Consider the following 19,591-nt stretch of genomic DNA (forward strand, 5'->3'; position numbering starts at 1 on the left):
ATTCCCCCTTACCCCGCACCTTTGATGCATAAATACCTTTTCTATCTCGGTTGAGATGTATGTAAATCGCCGTGGTCCGGTCTGATAGGCGGGGCTTATTCACCTCCCCCTCCCTGTCTTGCTCTACGCATTTCTTTTTCTTCCTGCCATTCACGTTGTGTTTCCACGCTTGCGAATTGAAAATGCCTCTGGCGCTTGCGCAGTATGCTTTGCCCAACTTGGGCAAAGCATATAATCGGTACTGCGCGTGCGCCAGTATTTTTCAGCGTATTTATGCCTTGGAAGTCTGCAAATGCAGGATACGTTTCCAGGCCGCCAGATGCTTAGTAAAGCCCTGTGCAGTGCTGAGGAAGCCATACTGCGCAAGCGCCGGAGTTCTTTTTTAATGCGCAAGCACGGAAAGCTACGGCATCTGTGATATTCACAGATGAAGCTACGTTCAGCAAGCCGAGGAGGGGGGGAGGTAGGTGAATAAGCCCCGCCCATCGGACCGGACCGCGGCAATTTACATACATCTCGACCGAGATAAAAAAGGTATTTATGCATCAAAGGTGCGGAGTCAGGGGGAATCAAAATTCCAAATAGAATCCTTATGTAACACAGAATTGAATGATATCTTTATATGATATCACTGAAAATGGGTGACAGATTCCCTTTAAGAACTTTTTAATAGGTTAGAGTAGACTAGGTACAAAAAGAATTCCAAGACAATAGTGCTTATCCTGATTAAATATATTACTTGTAATAAGCCAATTTATGCACACCAATGGACAGATACAGGATAATTCGGAAAACTAAACAAATCAAACTACGAAAAACCGAACTGATATCCAAAATTTTTTATTATTAAAACATATACAAAAAATGTATATATATGCACAAGTATATATATATAAAAGAAGGGGTGGGATCCCAATACTCGAATGGAGGAATACCGGAAAACAATATGGCATAAATAAATTTAATTATAATAAAGTGTCCTCAAATGAAATACAAATATGAAGATGATTGAATATAGAATGGCACATATCATGATGAAAATGTACTGTGGTTTAACCAAAATGTATACAACATAGCATAATTGAATTGAATGGTATAATAACCAATAATGTAGGACAAATGTCAGTACCTAAGAATATAAGCATGTATTTTATTGCCAACCAGTGCCAACATAAATAAATAAATAGGTACATAATTACATGATGCACATTTATATGCTATGAACAAATGCAACTCTGTAAGCACCAATGTGCTGTGCCATATTGCACACACCTGAGAAGACCACAAATCAAATAGAAAACAATGGAGTATACAATGCCACAATACACTTTAATATATTTGAAACTAATGCCACTAAATATGCACCAATATGCCGCAGGTAAAGTAACCGTGCCATAATGCATACAAGTATGAGAAACACATGTTCAGAAAATAGCTATAAATACCTAATGTCTGTTAATGCCAGGTTCCCAGTATACGTCCGACCCCGACGCGCGCTTCGGCGTCTGCCTTCATCAGGCAGATGAAGGCAGACGCCGAAACGCGCGTCGGGGTCGGACGTATACTGGGAACCTGGCATTAACAGACATTAGGTATTTATAGCTATTTTCTGAACATGTGTTTCTCATACTTGTATGCATTATGGCACGGTTACTTTACCTGCGGCATATTGGTGCATATTTAGTGGCATTAGTTTCAAATATATTAAAGTGTATTGTGGCATTGTATACTCCATTGTTTTCTATTTGATTTGTGGTTTTCTCAGGTGTGTGCAATATGGCACAGCACATTGGTGCTTACAGAGTTGCATTTGTTCATAGCATATAAATGTGCATCATGTAATTATGTACCTATTTATTTATTTATGTTGGCACTGGTTGGCAATAAAATACATGCTTATATTCTTAGGTACTGACATTTGTCCTACATTATTGGTTATTATACCATTCAATTCAATTATGCTATGTTGTATACATTTTGGTTAAACCACAGTACATTTTCATCATGATATGTGCCATTCTATATTCGATCATCTTCATATTTGTATTTCATTTGAGGACACTTTATTATAATTAAATTTATTTATGCCATATTGTTTTCCGGTATTCCTCCATTCGGGTATTGGGATCCCACCCCTTCTTTTATATATATACTTGTGCATATATATACATTTTTTGTATATGTTTTAATAATAAAAAAATTTTGGATATCAGTTCGGTTTTTCGTAGTTTGATTTTTTTAGAGTAGACTAGGGCATGGCCAAAAGAGTCTGCTTGTCGTGGTGGTGGTTTAAAAAATATTTTGGCCAGAACAAAAGCTAATGGCTATGTATGTGATCTGGTGTTTTATGGGAACTGTTAATATGTTTGGTGAGGACGTGGTGCAGAAGTTGAGTTTTTCTAAGAGAGAGCGGTGGGGCCGTGGACAGTTGGTGGGGTGGAGCCTGGGCGGATTCTCAAGGGGGCACAAAATTTTTGCTAGTACGGGGCCCTGAAAATCCTAGTGGCAGCCCTGGTCATCATTAGTGATGAGTGCAAGTGCTCACTCCTCCAGTTTGCATCGGGCTCTCGGGTATGCACTAAATACAGTATCGCGGGTGCCCGAGTGACATGCTCGAATCCCTGCCCCACATGTGGGGATCCGCAATACTCTGTGCATACCCAAGCACCCAATGCAAACTTGAGTGGCGAGAAATTGTGCTCACCAGTAGCCGTCATATCGTTATAATTTTTTACTTTTGAAACCCCCCCAATTCTAAATACAACCCTAACACAACCCCAACCCTAACCTTGGTGTTCTTGGGGTGATGAGCTGTGTTGTTTGGCACCAGACATAGCATTTACCTTGGTGGCAAAAATGTTCAACTTTGGGCTCATCTAACCACAGCACCTTACTCCATACATTTGGGAAGTCTCCCACATGTCTTTTGGCAAACTCAAACTTACAATTTTTGTGTGTAGGTAAAGATTTTTTTCTGCCACCTCTATAGAGTGTACAGCTTATTGTGGTCGTATGGACAGATTCTCCAGTCTCTGGTTGGGAACTCTGCAGCTCCTTTAGGGTTACCTTTGGGCTCTGTGCTGCCTCTCTAATTAATGCCCTCCTTGCCTGTGCTGAGAAGTTTGGTGGGTGGCCCTCTCTTGGCAGGTTTTTATGGTACCATGTTCTTTCCATTTGATGATAATGTATTTGATGGTGCACCGGGGGATCAGAGATTGGGATATTATTTATAACCGAACCCTGACTTGCACTTCTCAACAACTCTGTCCCTGACTTGTTTGGAGATCTCCTTGGTCTTCATGGTGGTGTTTGGTTAGTGGTGCCTCTTGTTAGTGGTGGTGTTTGGTTAGTGGTGCCTCTTGTTAGTGGTGGTGTTTGGTTAGTGGTGCCTCTTGTTAGTGGTGGTGTTTGGTTAGTGGTGCCTCTTGTTAGTGGTGGTGTTTGGTTAGTGGTGCCTCTTGTTAGTGGTGGTGTTTGGTTAGTGGTGCCTCTTGTTAGTGGTGGTGTTTGGTTAGTGGGGCCTCTTGTTACATAGTAACATAGTTAGTAAGGCTGAAAAAAGACATTAGTCCATCCAGTTCAGCCTATAAAATTCTGTCAGAATAAATCCCCAGATCTACATCCTTCTAAAGAACCTAACAATAACTGTAAGATACAATATTGTTACGCTCCAGGAAGACATCCAGGCCTCTCTTGAACCCTTCGACTGAGTTCGCCATCACCACCTCCTTAGGCAAGGAATTCCTGATTCTCCCTGCACTAACAGTAAAGAATCCTCTTCTATGTTGGTGGAAAAACCTTCTCTCCTCCAGATGCAGAGAATGCCCCCTTGTGACCGTCACCTTCATTGGTATAAACAGATCCTCGGAGAGATATTTGTATTGTCCCCTTATATACTTATACATGGTTATTAGATCGCCCCTCAGTCGTATTTTTTCTAGACTAAATAATCCTAATTTTGCTAATCTCTCTGGGTATTGTAGTTCCCCCATCCCCTTTATTAATTTTGTTGCCCTCCTTTGTACCTGCTCTACTTCCATTATATCCTTCCTGAGAACCGGTGCCCAAAGCTGTGCACAGTACTCCATGTGCGGTCTAACCAGGGATTTGTACAGAGGCAGTATAATGCTCTCATCATGGGTATCCAGACCTCTTTTAATGCACCCCATGATCCTGTTTGCCTTGGCAGCCGCTGCCTGGCACTGGCTGATCCATGTAAGTTTATCATTAACTAGGATCCCCAAGTCTTTCTCCATGTCAGATTTACCCAGTGGTTTCCCGTTCAGTGTGTAATGGTGATATTGATTCCTTCTTCCCATGTGTATAACCTTACATTTATCATTGTTATACTGCATCTGCCACCTTTTGGCCCAAGTTCCCAACTTATCCAGATCCATCTGTAGCAGAATACGATCTTCTCTTGTATTGACTGCTTTACATAGTTTTGTTAGTGGTGCCTCTTGTTAATGGTGGTGTTTGGTTAGTGATGCCTCTTGTTAATGGTGGTGTTTGGTTAGTGGTGCCTCTTGATAATGGGGGCTTTTGGTTAGTGGGTCCTCTTGTTAGTGGTGTTGTTTGGTTAGTGGTGCCTCTTGATAATGGGGGCTTTTGGTTAGTGGGGCCTCTTGTTAGTGGTGTTGTTTAGTTAGTGGTGCCTCTTGTTAATGGAGGTGTTTGGTTAGTGGTGCCTCTTGTAAATGGTGGTGTCTGGTTACTGGGGCCTCTTGTCAATGGTGGTGCTTGGTTAGTGGTGCCTCTTGATAATGGGAGCGTTTGGTTAGTGAGGCCTCTTGTTAATGGTGGTGTTTGGTTAGTGGTGCCTCTTGTTAATGGTGGTGTTTGGTTAGTGGTGCCTCTTGATAATGGTGGTGTTTGGTTAGTGGTGCCTCTTGTTAATGGTGGTGTTTGGTTATTGGGGCCTCTTGTTAATGGTGGTGTTTGGTTAGTGGTGCCTCTTGATAATGGGGGCGTTTGGTTAGTGAGGCCTCTTGTTAATGGTGGTGTTTGGTTAGTGGGTCCTCTTGTTAGTGGTGTTGTTTGGTTAGTGGTGCCTCTTGTTAATGGTGGTGTTTGGTTAGTGAGGCCTCTTGTTAATGGTGGTGTTTGGTTATTGGGGCCTCTTGTTAATGGTGGTGTTTGGTTAGTGGTGCCTCTTGTTAATGGAGGTGTTTGGTTAGTGGTGCCTCTTGTTAATGGAGGTGTTTGGTTAGTGAGGCCTCTTGTTAATGGTGGTGTTTGGTTATTGGGGCCTCTTGTTAATGGTGGTGTTTGGTTAGTGGTGCCTCTTGATCATCAGTCTCTTCTATAACGTCTCTTTCCTGGAGCACTCACGTCTATGTAGATTCTCTTGTAGCAGTCTAATGTAAAAATCAGTATTTCTCCTATCACTAAACATTTGTAATTACTGACAGTCTCTTTCTAATAATTCCCTGTATGTCGCGAAAATGATTGCAAACACAAATTCTTTGGTATTATTATCTTCATTTAATTTGTCTTAAATGAAAAAACACAAAAAGAATTGTCCTAAAGCCAAATTGGATATAATTCCACACCAAACATAAAAAAGAGGGTGGACAAAAGTGTTGGCACTGTTCGAAAAATCATGTGATGCTTCTCTAATTTGTGTAAATAACAGCACCTGTAACTTACCTGTGGCACCTAACAGGTGTTGGCAATAACTAAATCACACTTGCAGCCAGCTGACATGGATTAAAGTTGACTCAACCGCTGTCCTGTGTCCTTGTGTGTACCACATTGAGCATGGAGAAAAGAAAGACGACCAAAGAACTGTCTGAGGACTTGAGAAACCAAATTGTGAGGAAGCATGAGCAATCTCAAGGCTACAAGTCCATCTCCAAAGACCTGAATGTTCCTGTGTCTACCGTGTGCAGTGTCATCAAGAAATTTAAAGCCCATGGCACTGTGGCTAACCTCCCTAGATGTGGACGGAAAAGAAAAATTCACAAGAGATTTCAACGCAAGATTGTGCGGATGTTGGATAAAGAACCTCGACTAACATCCAAACAAGTTCAAGCTGCCCTGCAGTCCGAGGGTACGACAGTGTCAACCCGTACTATCCGTCGGCGTCTGAATGAAAAGGGACTGTATGGTAGGAGACCCAGGAAGACCCCACTTCTTACCCCGAGACATAAAAAGCCAGGCTGGAGTTTGCCAAAACTTACCTGAAAAAGCCTAAAACATTTTGGAAGAATGTTTTCTGGTCAGATGAGACAAAAGTAGAGCTTTTTGGGCAAAGGCATCAACATAGAGTTTACAGGAGAAAAAAAGAGGCATTCAAAGAAAAGAACCCGGTCCCTACAGTCAAACATGGTGGAGGTTCCCTGATGTTTTGGGGTTGCTTTGCTGCCTCTGGCACTGGACTGCTTGACCGTGTGCATGGCATTATGAAGTCTGAAGACTACCAACAAATTTTGCAGCATAATGTAGGGCCCAGTGTGAGAAAGCTGGGTCTCCCTCAGAGGTCATGGGTCTTCCAGCAGGACAATGACCCAAAACACACTTCAAAAAGCACTAGAAAATGTTTTGAGAGAAAGCACTGGAGACTTCTAAGGTGGCCAGCAATGAATCCAGACCTGAATCCCATAGAACACCTGTGGAGAGATCTAAAAATGGCAGTTTGGAGAAGGCACCCTTCAAATATCAGGGACCTGGAGCAGTTTGCCAAAGAGGAATGGTCTAAAATTCCAGCAGAGCATTGTAAGAAACTCATTGATGGTTACCGGAAGCGGTTGGTCGCAGTTATTTTGACTAAAGGTTGTGCAACCAAGTATTAGGCTGAGGGTGTCAATACTTTTGTCTGGCCCATTTTTGGAGTTTTGTGTGAAATGATCAATGTTTTGCTTTTTGCTTCATTCTCTTTTGTGTTTTTTAATTTAAGACAAATTAAATGAAGATAATAATACTAAAGAATTTGTGATTGCAATCATTTTCAGGAAGAAACTGAGTATTATCTGACAGAATTGCAGGGGTGTTAATACTTTTGGCCACAACTGTATCTACTGTTGTCTCTTTCTGTCTCTGAGCAGTCACATCTATCTTCTGTGGTCTCTTTCTGTCTCTGAGCAGTCACATCTATCTACTGTGGTCTCTTTCTGTCTATGAGCAGTCACATCTATCTACTGTGGTCTCTTTCTGTCTATAAGCAGTCACATCTATCTACTGTGGTCTCTGAGCAGTCACATCTATCTACTGTTGTCTCTTTCTGTCTCTGAACAGTAACATCTATCTACTGTGGTCTCTTTCTCTGAGCACTCACATCTATCTACTGTGGTCTCTTTCTGTCTCTGAGCAGTCACATCTGTCTACTATGGTCTCTTTCTTTCTCTGAGCAGTCACATCTATCAACTGTGGTCTCTTTCTCTGAGCAGTCACATCTATCTACTGTTGCCTCTTTCTGTCTCTGAGCAGCCATATCTACTGTTGTCTCTTTCTTTCTCTGAGCAGTCACATCTATCTAATGTGGTCTCTTTCTTTCTCTGAGCAGTCACATCTATCTACTGTTGTCTCTTTCTGTCTCTGAGCAGTCACATCTATCTACTGTTGTCTCTTTATTTCTCTGAGCAGTCACATCTATCTACTGTGGTCTCTTTCTGTCTATGAGCAGTCACATCTAATGTGGTCTCTTTCTTTCTCTGAGCAGTCACATCTATCTACTGTGGTCTCTTTCTGTCTCTGAGCAGTCACATCTATCTACTGTGGTCTCTTACTTTCTCTGAGCAGTCACATCTATCTACTGTTGTCTCTTTCTCTGAGCAGTCACATCTATCTACTGTTGTCTCTTTATTTCTCTGAGCAGTCACATCTATCTACTGTGGTCTCTTTCTGTCTATAAGCAGTCACATCTATCTACTGTGGTCTCTGAGCAGTCACATCTATCTACTGTTGTCTCTCTCTGTCTCTGAGCTGTCACAGCTATCTACTGTGGTCTCTTTCTGTCTCTGAGCAGTCACATCTATCTACTGTGGTCTGTTTCTTTCTCTGAGCAGTCCTTCCTATTTATAGTCAGTCTTCCCTCCTGACCAGCCACTTGTAGTTTGAGAGCGCTCCTTTCTGAGTCAGCCTCCTTCCCCTCCAGAGCAGGCATCTTGTGTCTCTGTAAACAGCCCCCTGCATCAACAGTCTATTTCCTTAATCAGGTGTCTCTCTCTACAGTTTCCTCATTGTCTCTAAGCAGTCTCTTGTCTCTACAGTCAGTCTCTCTTCACTTGCTTAGTCACTTGTAACTACAGACAGTCTCTCTCTGAGCAAACATCTAAGTCTTCAGTCGGTATTTCGCTCTGGACAGTCACGTGTTTTCTGTGAGTCTCTACACTATCTTCAGGATGTCACCTGTCTCTTTAGTCTGTCTCTTGTCTCTCATCAGTTACCTGTCTCCTCAATGTCTTCTCTCAGCAGTCACCTGTCTCCTCAGTCAGTCTCACTATTCTCACAGCAGGCACCTGTCTCCTCAGTCAGTCTCGCTATTCTCACAGCAGTCACCTGTCTCCTCAGTCATTCTCTTCTCTTAGCAGTCATCTGTCTCCTCAGTCAGTCTCTTCTGTCATCAGTCACCTGTCTCCTCAGTCAGTCTCTCTACTCTCTCAGCAGTCAGCTGTCTCCTCAGTCAGCCTATTCTCTCAGTAGTCTCTTGTCTCCTCAGTCAGTCTCTCTACTTTCTCTGCAGTCACCAGTCTCCTCAGTCAGTCTCTCTACTCTCAGCAGTCTCTTGACTCCTCAGTCTCTATCCTCTCTCAGCAATCACTTGTCTCCTCAGTCAGTCTCTTCTCTCAGCAGTCACTTGTCTCCTCAGTCAGTCTCTTCTCTCAGCAGTCACTTGTCTCCTCAGTCAGTCTCTTCTCTCAGCAGTCACGTGTCTGCTCAATCTCTATCCTCTCTCAGCAATCACCTGTTTCCTCAGTCAGTCTATTCTCTCAGTAGTCTCTTGTCTCCTCAGTCAGACTCTCTACTCTCTCAGCAGTCACCTGTCTCCTCAGTCAGTCTCACTACTCTCTCAGCAGTCAGATGTCCCCTCAGTCAGTCTATTTTCTCAGTAGTCTCTTGTCTCCTCAGTCAGTCTCTCTACTCTCTCAGCAGTCACCTGTATCCTCAGTCAGTCTATTCTCTCAGTAGTCTCTTGTCTCCTCAGTCAGTCTCTACTCTATCAGCAGTCACCTGTCTCCTCAGTCAGTCTCTTCTCTCAGCAGTCATCTGTCTCCTCGGTCAGTCTCTTCTCTCAGCAGTCATCTGTCTTCTCAGTCAGTTTCTTCTCTCAGCAGTCATCTGTTTCCTCAGTCAGTTTCTTCTCTCAGCAGTCATCTGTCTCCTCAGTCAGTCTCTTCTCTCAGCAGTCACTTGTCTCCTCAGTCTGTCTCTCTTCTCTCAGCAGTCACCTGTCTCCTCAGTCAGTCTCTTCCCTCAGCAGTCACCTGTCTCCTCAGTCAGTCTCTTCTCTTAGCAGTCATCTGTCTCCTCAGTCAGTTTCTTCTCTCAGCAGTCATCTGTCTCCTCAGTCAGTTTCTTCTCTCAGCAGTCATCTGTCTCCTCAGTCAGTCTCTTCTCTCAACAGTCACTTGTCTCCTCAGTCTGTCTCTCTTCCCTCAGCAGTCACCTGTCTCCTCAGTCAGTCTCTTCCCTCAGCAGTCACCTGTCTCCTCAGTCAGTCTCTTCCCTCAGCAGTCACCTGTCTCCTCAGTCAGTCTCTTCACTCAGCAGTCACCTGTCTTCTCAATCTCTATCCTCTCTCAGCAGTCACCTGTTTCCTCAGTCAGTCTTTATCCTCTCTCAGCAGTCAGCTGTCCCTACAGTCAATCTCTTCTCTCAGCAGTCACTTGTCTCTTCAGTCATTCTCTTCTCTCAGCAGTCATCTGTCTCCTCAATCAGTCTCTTCTCTCAGCAGTCAGCTGTCCCTCAGTCAGTCTCTTCTCTCAGCAGTCACCTGTGTCCTCAGTCAGTCGCTTCACTCAGCAGTCACCTGTCTCCTCAGTCAGTCTCTTCTCTCAGTAGTCACTTGTCTCCTCAGTCAGTCTCTACTCTCAGCAGTCACCTATCTCCTCAGTCATTCTCTTCTTTCAGCAGTCACCTGTGTCCTCAGTCAGTCGCTTCACTCAGCAGTCACCTATCTCCTCAGTCAGTCTCTTCTCTCAGTAGTCACTTGTCTCCTCAGTCAGTCTCTACTCTCAGCAGTCACCTATCTCCTCAGTCATTCTCTTCTCTCAGCAGTCACCTGTGTCCTCAGTCAGTCGCTTCACTCAGCAGTCACCTATCTCCTCAGTCAGTCTCTTCTCTCAGCAGTCAGCTGTCCCTCAGTCAGTCTCTTCTCTCAGCAGTCACCTGTGTCCTCAGTCAGTCGCTTCACTCAGCAGTCATCTGTCTCCTCAATCAGTCTCTTCTCTCAGCAGTCAGCTGTCCCTCAGTCAGTCTCTTCTCTCAGCAGTCACCTGTGTCCTCAGTCAGTCGCTTCACTCAGCAGTCACCTATCTCCTCAGTCATTCTCTTCTCTCAGCAGTCACTTGTCTCCTCAGTCAGTCTCTACTCTCAGCAGTCACCTATCTCCTCAGTCATTCTCTTCTTTCAGCAGTCACCTGTGTCCTCAGTCAGTCGCTTCACTCAGCAGTCACCTATCTCCTCAGTCAGTCTCTTCTCTCAGTAGTCACTTGTCTCCTCAGTCAGTCTCTACTCTCAGCAGTCACCTATCTCCTCAGTCATTCTCTTCTCTCAGCAGTCACCTGTGTCCTCAGTCAGTCGCTTCACTCAGCAGTCACCTATCTCCTCAGTCAGTCTCTTCTCTCAGCAGTCACCTGTCTCCTCAGTCATTCTCTTCTCTCAGCAGTCACCTGTCTGCTCAGTCAGTCTCTTCTCTCAGCAGTCACCTGTCTCCTCAATCTCTATCCTCTCTCAGCAGTCACCTGTTTCCTGAGTCAGTCTTTATCCTCTCTCAGCAGTCAGCTGTCCCTCAGTCAGTCTCTTCTCTCAGCAGTCACCTGTCTCCTCAGTCAGTCTCTTTTCTCAGTAGTCACTTGTCTTCTCAGTCAGTCTCTACTCTCAGCAGTCACCTATCTCCTCAGTCAGTCTCTCTACTCTCAGCAGTCTCTTGTCTCCTCAGTTTCTATCCTCTCTCAGCAGTCACTTGTCTCCTCAGTCAGTCTCTTCTCTCAACAGTCACTTGTCTCCTCAGTCAGTCTCTCTCTTCTCTCAGCAGTCACCTGTCTCCTCAGTCAGTCTCGATCCTGTCTCTTCAGCCTCTCTCTTTCCCTGGGCAGTCATCTGTCTCTTTAGTGAGTCTCTCCTTTCTGTCAGCTGTCACTTATCTCTTCAGTCAGGCTCTCCTCTCTCAGCAGTCACCTGTACCTTCTGTGAATCTCTAACTCTGGACCGTCACCTGTCTCTTTAGTCAGTGTCTCTCTCAACAGTCACTTGTCTCTCTCCCTCTGGGCAGTCAGTATCTTCTATCTTCCTCTGTCCAGTCAGTCTCCTCTCTCTGGGAAGTCAGTCTCTCCTCTCTCTAGGCAGTCAGTCTCTCCTGTTTCTGGTCAGTCAGAGTCTCCTCTCTCTTGTCAGTCAGTCTTTCCTCTCTCTGTTCAGTCTCTCCTCTCTCCGGTCAGTCAGTCTCTCCTCTCTCCGGTCAGTCAGTTTCTCCTCTCTCCGGTCAGTCAGTCTCTCCTCTCTCCGGTCAGTCAGCCTCTCTTGTCTCTGGTCAGTCTCTCTTGTCTCTGGTCAGTCAGTCTCTCCTCTCTCCAGTCAGTCTCTCCTCTCTCTCTGGTCAGTCAGTCTCTCCTTTCTCTGGTCAGTCAGTCTCTTCTCTCTCTGGTCAGTCTTTCTCTCTGGGCAGTCAGTCTCTCGTGTCTGGTCTGTCAGTCTCTCCTCTCTCTGGGCAGTCAGTCTCTCCTCTCTCCGGTCACTCAGTCTCTCTTGTCTCTGGTCAGTCTCTCTTGTCTCTGGTCAGTCAGTCTCTCCTCTCTCTCTGGTCAGTCAGTCTCTCCTTTCTCTGGTCAGTCAGTCTCTTCTCTTTCTGGTCAGTCTTTCTCTCTGGGCAGTCAGTCTCTCTTGTCTGGTCTGTCAGTCTCTCCTCTCTCTGGGCAGTCAGTCTCTCCTCTCTCTGGGCAGTCTCTCTCCCTCTGGTCAGTCAGCCTCTCCTCTCTCCGGTCACTCAGTCTCTCCTCTCTCTGGTCAGTCTCTCTTGTCTCTGGTCAGTCTCTCTTGTCTCTGGTCAGTCTCTCTTGTCTCTGGTCAGTCTCTCTTGTCTCTGGTAAGTCTCTCTTGTCTCTGGTAAGTCAGTCTCTCCTCTCTTCAGTCAGTCTTTCCTCTCTCCAGTCAGTCTCTCCTCTCTCTGGTCAGTCAGTCTCTTCTCTCTGGTCAGTCTTTCTCTCTGGTCAGTCAGTCTCTCTTGTCTGGTCAGTCAGTCTCTCCTCTCTGGGCAGTCAGTCTCTCCTCTCTCTGGGCAGTCAGTCTCTCTCCCTCTGGTCAGTCAGTCTTTCCTCTCGCTCGGCAGTCAGTTTCTCTTGTCTCTGGTCAGTCAGACCCTCCTCTCTATGGTCAGTCAGTCTCTCTTGTCTCTGGTCAGTCAGTCTTTCCTCTCGCTCGGCAGTCAGTTTCTCCTCTCTCTGGTCAGTCAGTCTCTCCTCTCTCTGGGCAGTCAGTCTCTCTCCCTCTGGTCAGTCAGTCTTTCCTCTTGCTCGGCAGTCAGTTTCTCCTCTCTCTGGTCAGTCAGTCCCTCCTCTCTCTGGTCAGTCAGTCTCTCCTCTCTCTGGGCAGTCAGTTTGTCTTGTCTCTGGTCAGTCAGTCTCTCCCCTACTGGGCAGTTAGTATCTCCTCTCTGGTCAGTCAGTCTCTCTCCCTCTGGGCAGGCAGTCTCTCTTGTATCTAGTCTGTCAGTCCTTCCTCTCTCTGGGCAGTCAGTCTCTCTTGTCTCTGGTCAGTTAGTATCTCATCTCTGGGCAGTCAGTCTCTCCTCTCTGGTCAGTCAGTCTCTCCTCTCTCACTGGTCAGTCAGTCTCTCTCCCTCTGGGCAGTCAGTCTCTCCTCTCTCTGGTCAGTCAGGCTCTCTTCCTCTGGGCAGTCAGTCTCTCTCTCTCTGGGCAGTCAGTCTCTCTTGTCTCTAGTCTGTCAGTCCTTCCTCTCTCTGGGCAGTCAGTCTCTCTTCCTCTGGTCAGTCAGTCTCTCTCCCTCTGGGCAGTCAGTCTCTCCTCTCTCTGGTCAGTCAGGCTCTCTTCCTCTGGGCAGTCAGTCTCTCTCTCTCTGGGCAGTCAGTCTCTCTTGTCTCTAGTCTGTCAGTCCTTCCTCTCTCTGGGCAGTCAGTCTCTCTTCCTCTGGTCAGTCAGTCTCGCCTCTCTCACTGGTCAGTCAGTCTCTCGTCTCCCCTCCTCACACACCAGTCTGATGGCCCCTCACGCACCAGTAGACCCCATTCTCCGCTCCCCGCGCTCTCCTCTCTCTGCAGAATACTAATCTGTTGCAGGGTCTCACTTTTCTCCGTCTGCTGCCCCCCCAGTATGGCAATACACTTGTGCGCTCTCGCCCCTTCTCTACCTTTCTCATTACACCCCCCAATGTCCCTGGCTCCCAGCCCCCCTCGTCCTCCTGTTGCTTTCTCTTCCCAGCCCACCCCACATCTCCGAGTCTGTGAATAAAAGACATTTCTCATTTCTCGCTGCTCCTCCTTCCCCCTCCCCTGAATGAGGAATTACAGCAGGGAGCAGTGCAGTATATGGATGTATAGGTGTAGTGCCCACCTGTGCCGGCACTCCTCGCTCACTGGCCCCGGGCGCTGCTCTGCATGCCCCTGTGAGGAGCGCCCTCCCCTAGAGCCCCCATACTCTCCACTGCTATACGGGCAGCAGAGAAGTTACGATCCCTGGATAAGAGCGGTGGAGATGGTGCCACAATATGGTCCTACTATCTAACCATTACCCACATCTTACACTTCCCTAAGTCCAAATTTTGGTACCCATCTGCTTCTCTCTCTGGACTGGCACCACATGCCAAGGAAATTAGTGTCACCACCAATACAGAACCACCAAAGGAAAAGTCCCAGGTGTAATGAACGCCCCTTTAATTCATGGATGTGCAACTTTGGACTCCGCAGATCCGATGACAGGTGTCGGAAACTGAAGATAAAAGTGGCACCAGGCAGCTGGCAGGATGGAGATGGAAAAAGATGTCCAGCCCTTACCACCCCGGTACAGATTCCGAGACCTGCTGATGGGTGACTGGCAGCAGGACGAAAGGTAAAGGGGTCCGCAGGGTGCCGGGGGTTGTAGTATCAAAAGGGGTAAGTGATACACATGGAGGAAAAGATGGGACTTCAGGCTGCTATCACTATGTAACATGCAACAAGTGTCTGCACTGTATGTGATGGAAAAGAGAGGAGCTGCATAGTACACAGATATTACTGGGATCCCCAGAGGAGTCTGCACTGTATATAAGGTATAGAGAGGAGCTGTATAATACACAGATATTACTGGGGCCCCCAGAGGAGTCTGCACTGTACATAAGGTATAGAGAGGAGCTGTATAATACACAGATATTACTGGGATCCCCAGAGGAGTCTGCACTGTATATAAGGTATAGAGAGGAGCTGTATAATACACAGATATTACTGGGATCCCCAGAGGAGTCTGCACTGTATATAAGGTATAGAGAGGAGCTGTATAATACACAGATATTACTAGGATCCCCAGAGGAGTCTGCTCTGTATATAAGATATAGATAGGAGCTGTATAATACACAGATATTACTGGGATCCCCAGAGGAGTCTGCACTGTATATAAGGTATAGAGAGGAGCGGTGTAATACACAGATATTACTAGGATCCCCAGCGGAGTCTGCACTGTATATAAGGTATAGAGAGGAGCTGTATAATACACAGATATTACTGGGGCCCCCAGAGGAGTCTGCACTGTATATAAGGTATAGAGAGGAGCTGTATAATACACAGATATTACTGGGGCCCCCAGAGGAGTCTGCACTGTATATAAGGTATAGAGAGGAGCGGTGTAATACACAGATATTACTGGGATCCCCAGAGGAGTCTGCACTGTATATAAGGTATAGAGAGGAGCTGTATAATACACAGATATTACTGGGATCCCCAGAGGAGTCTGCTCTGTATATAAGGTATAGAGAGGAGCTGTATAATACACAGATATTACTGGGGCCCCCAGAGGAGTCTGCACTGTATATAAGGTATAGAGAGGAGCGGTGTAATACACAGATATTACTGGGATCCCCAGAGGAGTCTGCACTGTATATAAGGTATAGAGAGGAGCGGTGTAATACACAGATATTACTGGGATCCCCAGAGGAGTCTGCACTGTATATAAGGTATAGAGAGGAGGTGTATAATACACAGATATTACTGGGGCTCCCAGAGGAGTCTGCTCTGTATATAAGGTATAGAGAGGAGCTGTATAATACACAGATATTACTGGGGCCCCCAGAGGAGTCTGCACTGTACATAAGGTATAGAGAGGAGCTGTATAATACACAGATATTACTGGGATCCCCAGAGGAGTCTGCACTGTATATAAGGTATAGAGAGGAGCTGTATAATACACAGATATTACTGGGATCCCCAGAGGAGTCTGCACTGTATATAAGGTATAGAGAGGAGCTGTATAATACACAGATATTACTGGGATCCCCAGAGGAGTTTGCACTGTATATAAGGTATATAGAGGAGCTGTATAATACACAGATATTACTGGGGCCCCCAGAGGAGTCTGCACTGTATATAAGGTATAGAGAGGAGCTGTATAATACACAGATATTACTGGGGCCCCCAGAGGAGTCTGCACTGTATATAAGGTATAGAGAGGAGCGGTGTAATACACAGATATTACTGGGATCCCCAGAGGAGTCTGCACTGTATATAAGGTATAGAGAGGAGCTGTATAATACACAGATATTACTGGGGCCCCCAGAGGAGTCTGCACTGTATAAAAGGTATAGAGAGGAGCTGTATAATACACAGATATTACTGGGGCCCTCAGAGGAGTCTGCACTGTATATAAGTTCTAGAGAGGAGCGGTGTAATACACCGATATTACTGGGGCCCCCAGAGGAGTCTGCACTGTATATAAGGTATAGAGAGGAGCTGTATAATACACAGATATTACTAGGTTCCCCTGAGGAGTCTGCCCTGTATATAAGGTATAGAGAGGAGCGGTATAATACACAGATATTACTGGGATCCCCAGAGGAGTCTGCACTGTATATAAGGTATAGAGAGGAGCGGTGTAATACACAGATATTACTGGGATCCCCAGAGGAGTCTGCACTGTATATAAGGTATAGAGAGGAGCTGTATAATACACAGATATTACTAGGATCCCCAGAGGAGTCTGCCCTGTATATAAGGTATAGAGAGGAGCGGTGTAATACACAGATATTACTAGGATCCCCAGAGGAGTCTGCACTGTTTATAAGGTATAGAGAGGAGTGGTGTAATACACAGATATTACTATGATCCCCAGAGGAGTCTGCACTGTATATAAGGTATAGAGAGGAGCTGTATAATACACAGATATTACTGGGGCCCCCAGAGGAGTCTGCACTGTATATAAGGTATAGAGAGGAGCGGTGTAATACACAGATATTACTGGGATCCCCCGAGGAGTCTGCACTGTATATAAGGTATAGAGAGGAGCTGTATAATACACAGATATTACTGGGGCCCCCAGAGGAGTCTGCACTCTATATAAGGTATAGAGAGGAGCGGTGTAATACACAGATATTACTGGGATCCCCAGAGGAGTCTGCACTGTTTATAAGGTATAGAGAGGAGCTGTATAATACATAGATATTACTGGGGCCCCCAGAGGAGTCTGCACTGTATATAAGGTATAGAGAGGAGCTGTATAATACACAGATATTACTAGGATCCCCAGAGGAGTCTGCTCTGTATATAAGGTACAGAGAGGAGCTGTATAATACACAGATATTACTGGGATCCCCGAGGAGTCTGCACTGTATATAAGGTATAGAGAGGAGCTGTATAATACACAGATATTACTGGGATCCCCAGAGGAGTCTGCACTGAATATATAAAGTATAGAGAGGAGCTGTATAATACACAGATATTACTAGGATCCCCAGAGGAGTCTGCACTGTATATAAGGTATAGAGAGGAGCTGTATAATACGCAGATATTACTAGGATCCCCAGAGGAGTCTGCACTGTATATAAGGTATAGAGAGGAGCTGTATAATACACAGATATTACTGGGATCCCCAGAGGAGTCTGCACTGTATATAAGGTATAGAGAGGAGCTGTATAATACACAGATATTACGGGGATCCCCAGAGGAGTCTGCACTGTATATAAGGGATAGAGAGGAACTGTATAATACACAGATATTACTGGGATCCCCAGAGGAGTCTGCACTGTATATAAGGTATAGAGAGGAGCTGTGTAATACACAGATATTACTGGGATCCCCAGAGGAGTCTGCACTGTATATAAGGTATAGAGAGGAGCTGTATAATTCAACAATATTACTGGGATCCCCAGAGGAGTTTGCACTGTATATAAGGTATAGAGAGGAGCTGTATAATACACAGATATTACTGGGATCCCCCAAGGAGTCTGCACTGTATATAAGATATAGAGAGGAGCTGTATAATTCAACAATATTACTGGGATCCCCAGAGGAGTTTGCACTGTATATAAGGTATAGAGAGGAGCTGTATAATACACAGATATTACTGGGATCCCCAGAGGAGTCTGCACTGTACATAAGGTATAGAGAGGAGCTGTATAATACACAGATATTACTGGGATCCCCAGAGGATTCTGCCCTGTATATAAGGTATAGAGAGGAGCTGTATAATGCACAGCTATTACTAGGATCCCCAGAGGAGTCTGCATTGTGTATAAGGTATAGAGAGGCGCTGTATAATACACAGATATTACTGGGATCCCCAGAGGAGTCTGATCTGTATATAAGGTATAGAGAGGAGCTGTATAATGCATAGATATTACTAGGATCCCCCGAGGAGTCTGCACTGTATATAAGGTATAGAGAGGAGCTGTATAATACACAGATATTACTGGGATCCCCAGAGGAGTCTGCACTGTATGTAAGGTATTGAGAGGAGCGGTGTAATACTCAGATATTACTATGATCCCCAGAGGAGTCTGCACTGTATATAAGGTATAGAGAGGAGCTGTATAATACACAGATATTACTGGGGCCCCCAGAGGAGTCTGCACTGTATATAAGGTATAGAGAGGAGCGGTGTAATACACAGATATTACTGGGATCCCCCGAGGAGTCTGCACTGTATATAAGGTATAGAGAGGAGCTGTATAATACACAGATATTACTGGGGCCCCCAGAGGAGTCTGCACTGTATATAAGGTATAGAGAGGAGCTGTGTAATACACAGATATTACTGGGATCCCCAGAGGAGTCTGCACTGTTTATAAGGTATAGGGAGGAGCTGTATAATACACAGATATTACTGGGATCCCCGAGGAGCCTGCACTGAATATATAAAGTATAGAGAGGAGCTGTATAATACACAGATATTACGGGGATCCCCAGAGGAGTCTGCACTGTATATAAGGTATAGAGAGGAGCTGTGTAATACACAGATATTACTGGGATCCCCAGAGGAGTCTGCACTGTATATAAGGTATAGAGAGGAGCTGTATAATACACAGATATTACGGGGATCCCCAGAGGAGTCTGCACTGTATATAAGGTATAGAGAGGAGCTGTATAATACACAGCTATTACTAGGATCCCCAGAGGAGTCTGCATTGTGTATAAGGTATAGAGAGGCGCTGTATAATACACAGATATTACTGGGATCCCCAGAGGAGTCTGATCTGTATATAAGGTATAGAGAGGAGCTGTATAATACATAGATATTACTAGGATCCCCCGAGGAGTCTGCACTGTATATAAGGTATAGAGAGGAGCTGTATAATACACAGATATTACTGGGATCCCCAGAGGAGTCTGCCCTGTATATAAGGTATAGAGAGGAGCGGTGTAATACACAGATATTACTGGGATCCCCAGAGGAGTCTGCACTGTATATAAGGTATAGAGAGGAGCGGTGTAATACTCAGATATTACTATGATCCCCAGAGGAGTCTGCACTGTATATAAGGTATAGAGAGGAGCTGTATAATACACAGATATTACTGGGGCCCCCAGAGGAGTCTGCACTGTATATAAGGTATAGAGAGGAGCGGTGTAATACACAGATATTACTGGGATCCCCCGAGGAGTCTGCACTGTATATAAGGTATAGAGAGGAGCTGTATAATACACAGATATTACTGGGGCCCCCAGAGGAGTCTGCACTGTATATAAGGTATAGAGAGGAGCTGTGTAATACACAGATATTACTGGGATCCCCAGAGGAGTCTGCACTGTTTATAAGGTATAGGGAGGAGCTGTATAATACACAGATATTACTAGGATCCCCTGAGGAGTCTGCTCTGTATATAAGGTACAGAGAGGAGCTGTATAATACACAGATATTACTGGGATCCCCCAGGAGCCTGCACTGAATATATAAAGTATAGAGAGGAGCTGTATAATACACAGATATTACTAGGATCCCCAGAGGAGTCTGCACTG

The 19,591-nt window shown here is 45.3% G+C and overlaps 1 protein-coding gene across 8 annotated transcripts in view; it reads left to right on the forward strand.

Moving 5' to 3' along the window:
• The window catches only part of QTRT1 (queuine tRNA-ribosyltransferase catalytic subunit 1), a 353,595-nt gene that overhangs the window by 36,771 nt on the left and 297,233 nt on the right, over positions 1–19,591 (forward strand). For all 8 annotated transcript variants that reach the window (XR_012234469.1, XR_012234470.1, XM_073587543.1 and 5 more), the window contains exon 2: positions 14,081–14,222. Coding sequence is in view for 6 of the 8 variants with exons in the window: in XM_073587543.1 (XP_073443644.1) it covers positions 14,137–14,222 (86 nt within the window). In the remaining 2 variants the exon portion in view is untranslated. The remainder of the gene's footprint in view (positions 1–14,080; positions 14,223–19,591) is intronic.

The sequence above is a fragment of the Dendrobates tinctorius genome, unplaced genomic scaffold (assembly GCF_039654945.1).
Source record: "Dendrobates tinctorius isolate UK_male_01 unplaced genomic scaffold, ASM3965494v1 ptg000099l, whole genome shotgun sequence".
Classification (NCBI taxonomy): domain Eukaryota; kingdom Metazoa; phylum Chordata; class Amphibia; order Anura; family Dendrobatidae; genus Dendrobates; species Dendrobates tinctorius.